At 34.0% G+C, this 3,512-nt stretch overlaps 1 protein-coding gene across 1 annotated transcript in view; it reads right to left on the reverse strand.

Moving 5' to 3' along the window:
• Positions 1 to 1,166: 1,166 nt before the first annotated feature.
• LOC105620580 (kinesin-associated protein 3) overlaps positions 1,167 to 3,512 on the reverse strand; it is a 16,725-nt gene continuing 14,379 nt past the window's right edge. Inside the window, exon 19 of the mRNA XM_012202071.1 lies at positions 1,167 to 1,359. Coding sequence (XP_012057461.1) covers positions 1,167 to 1,359 — 193 coding nt within the window. The remainder of the gene's footprint in view (positions 1,360 to 3,512) is intronic.

A 3,512-nucleotide genomic window follows, 5' to 3' on the forward strand; every position in this document is an offset into this window, starting at 1 on the left:
GTTCCACGTCTCATTTTGTAGTTATTTCGAATACGCACATTTTTTTATATCGTTTTTTTTCATACAATCAATCTTTCGTTTTATAAATGAAAAATGCTTTTTGCAACTATTTGATTTTTCTTCGCAAGTCTCGAGTCTTGAACATACGCATTTCTTTTCTGATGGTCTTTCGAAACTTTTTTTTAAAAAATGCTGGTTTATAATCTTTTTCCGGTAAAATTTTACTTCTATTGAATTATTCTTGCTGCTTGAATTTATGAAGGAGAGATATACTATATAACGTGCTTGAAAAATCGTAAACAATTAAATATCTCGTAAACATTGCGTTTTAACATGATTTATACTATTCTGGATTAAGGGGAGGAAGTACACTATACTAGAATTTATTTATTAAAACTTATATGTTATTTAGGATACCCCCTTATTGATATGCCTAGGGCCGAGCGACCGAAAAAGCATTTTCGATCGCTTAAAACAAGCTACTTGTAAGAAAGAGTTCGCTGTCTCGTTCACTCTCTTGGCGCGCCGCAGGCGAGCTCACGAACATGAGCTCGTGCTTGTGTGTTAGCGTCGCACTATGATAAATGGCCGAACTTATAGGCGTGGAAAAATGAACGTTTTGAAGATGAAATTTATATTGCATGCCATTTCGTTATTATTTTGAAAATGTGACTTGTCTCTTATCGTACTTATCAAAGTCGTAATTATCGATGAAAACTAAAGTTATTTTGGAATTTTATATGTAAAAGCATATATTTTATTCGTTTCAACAGCTATTGGATCGTGTTTTTGCCCGAATCTAGGTTCATTTTACGTGCCTTTTACGACCACTTATTTACTATCAAGGGAGGAAAGGGCAGTTTTCATCGATTTTTACAAATGTTTTAGAGATTTCGTCATTTCGTTTCATTCAAATTGTCTTTATTTAAAAATGGCAACATAAATTAACGTGTCATTTCTCGCTTCTGACATCACAATTTCAACATGACCGACGCAACTAGTCAGGAACCTTAATGACATCACATTGGAATGTCGAGACTTGTTTGACTTTCAACTACGCTCCATACGTAGCAGTCCAAGGGATTTAATTCTGAGTTGTTGGGAGACCAGAATGGGAGGCGAGCAACTCGGCTTGTCCTGGCAGCTAGAGAGCATCTGTCGTATCTTTAATGTGTATGATTTGTATCGAAGATCTTCCTCGGCAATTCGACGCATTGTTGCTCGCTTATATCAATCGATGCTAATTGCCTTGGGTCATCCGAAATCAGCGCTTGAAACCCTTTCAATAACGTCCTCGCGATGTGTTCTTTCGAGAAACTCTTTCTTGCTAGCATATTGGAACCTTCATCGTTGACTGTTCTAAAGCCGTATATTTTGCCACAACATCATAAACGATTGATCTCGGATATCCAAAGAACCAAATAGAATTACTTCCGTTACTGAGCGCTCAGCGCAAAGGCCTTCGATGATCGTGGCTCTTCGATTATACTCCGTATTTGGTTTCAACATCGCGGCCATTTTGAGAATATGACTGTTTACTAGAAGCATTGTCGGACGCCAACAACAATTTCTGGCAGAGGCACAATATAGCGGAAAATTTAAATTGAATTTTATCCGGATTTTGGTGACGCACCCTATATACCATTTATAATTATTCATTTGAGGGAATCCAAAAAAGGATTTAGTTGTCTTCGTCGAGATTAGATATATTCCAGATACTAGACGATTCGAGAAATTAAATCAGTCCTACACAGCATACAATATACGATCATAATAACGAACTTTGAACAACTGTCGCACTCAAGGGACTCATTTTTTTACAAAATTATGCATATGGAACTTTTTATTCCTTTTTTTTATGCTCTACAATCCTAGCTAGGTCTCAATGTTGTTCAGAGCCCAAACTGGACATAGTCTTTCCTAAATTCAACGATGACATCTTTCCATGTTTGGTTAATCCTACTCCAAAACTGTGCCGACTCCTATTGACTTTCCAGTGTGAATATACAAATATAGCTAGAATATACAAATATAGCGCCCTTCCTTTTGGTTCCTTAGGTTGTGCGCGGAGCGTGGCGTGCATCTATTCGTATCGTGGCGCGCCGTCGCAGGAGCCATTAATGAGGAAGAAAATATGTCTCAATCGTGGAGGCAAAAGCCATTTAAATAAAAAGAAAATAGAGAAATAAATAAAAATAAACACAAATAAATCTTTAAATTAGGGGACTCCCCCCTCCCCATGACCTTGACATATGTTGTCAAGATCATGATCTTGAGTAATCTCCAACAAGTTTTAGCCGTCGCTCGTTCTTCATTAAAAAGTTATTAACAAAAAAAGTTTAAGAAAAAACATATATGATATCTCTTTTCTAACATATAAAACAAAAATTTTTTGCTTTAAAGTATATTTTATCCATGGATATATAATAACCTAACTCTAACCCTCCCTTAAACTACGTAGCTATTCACATTTTCTACTAAAACAGTGAACTTGTGTTCGCGTGGAAAATCGCGCGCAACTAAGCAAATGGAAGAGGTGGAATGCATGTAGGGGGATATAATTGAGAACAGTTTCTGTTTTATATACAATATAACCAAAATAAGATGTTATTTTTTCAAACTTTTTTTTAATAACTTTTTAATGAAGGACGAGCGTCAGCTAAAATTTGTTGGAAGTCACTCAAGTTCATAATCTTGATAACATATGTTAAATTCAAGGTCATTGGGAAAGATCTCCTAATCTAAAGATCACAATATCGTAGTAAGCAGTTAAAACTACTTACTACGATATTGTGATTCTAACGTCAAAAATCAAAATCAAGCAAAAGTATTTAGTTTTTTATTGAATGAGGAATTGGATATAAGGAAAATATTTTCAAATAAATCACTATATGATAATCTACGAGATTAAATTTATTTTTGTCACGAGAAAATAGAAGATAGTTGGTAGCTAAGTCATGCATGTTGTTGATATAATAAAATGTCATTTAATATATGTGATAAGTTAATAACAAAGAGATGAGAGGTGCAATAAAAAATAAGAGATAACATCGAATATACAGTCGGCAACTAAAAGATTGGAACACTTTTTCAATGAATTTCGGAATGCAGCCTACTTGTCAAGCTTATGGATAACGTAAATAAGAACCAATTACTCGGTAAGTAAGTTGCATTCTGAAATCCATCAAAAAGAAAATATTGAAATCTTTGCAATCTTTTAATTGCTGACTGTACATAATACATATTTGATTATTCTCTAAAGAAAGTGAAAGATATATGCAGAAGTTAAATATGCTCATACTTATTGCACATATGTTATACACAATATGTTATACACAATAAATAAGAAAAAGTTGCTCTATCGCAGATTTTATATATATATATATATATATATATATATATATATATATATATATACTACTACCTTACTTAACTAAATAGTACGTAACTACGTTAGTCGTACTACTAACGTACGTACCGTACTACGACTTACGTTTTACGGTTACGTTTAC

Source organism: Atta cephalotes (assembly GCF_000143395.1).
Source record: "Atta cephalotes unplaced genomic scaffold scaffold00027, whole genome shotgun sequence".
Classification (NCBI taxonomy): domain Eukaryota; kingdom Metazoa; phylum Arthropoda; class Insecta; order Hymenoptera; family Formicidae; genus Atta; species Atta cephalotes.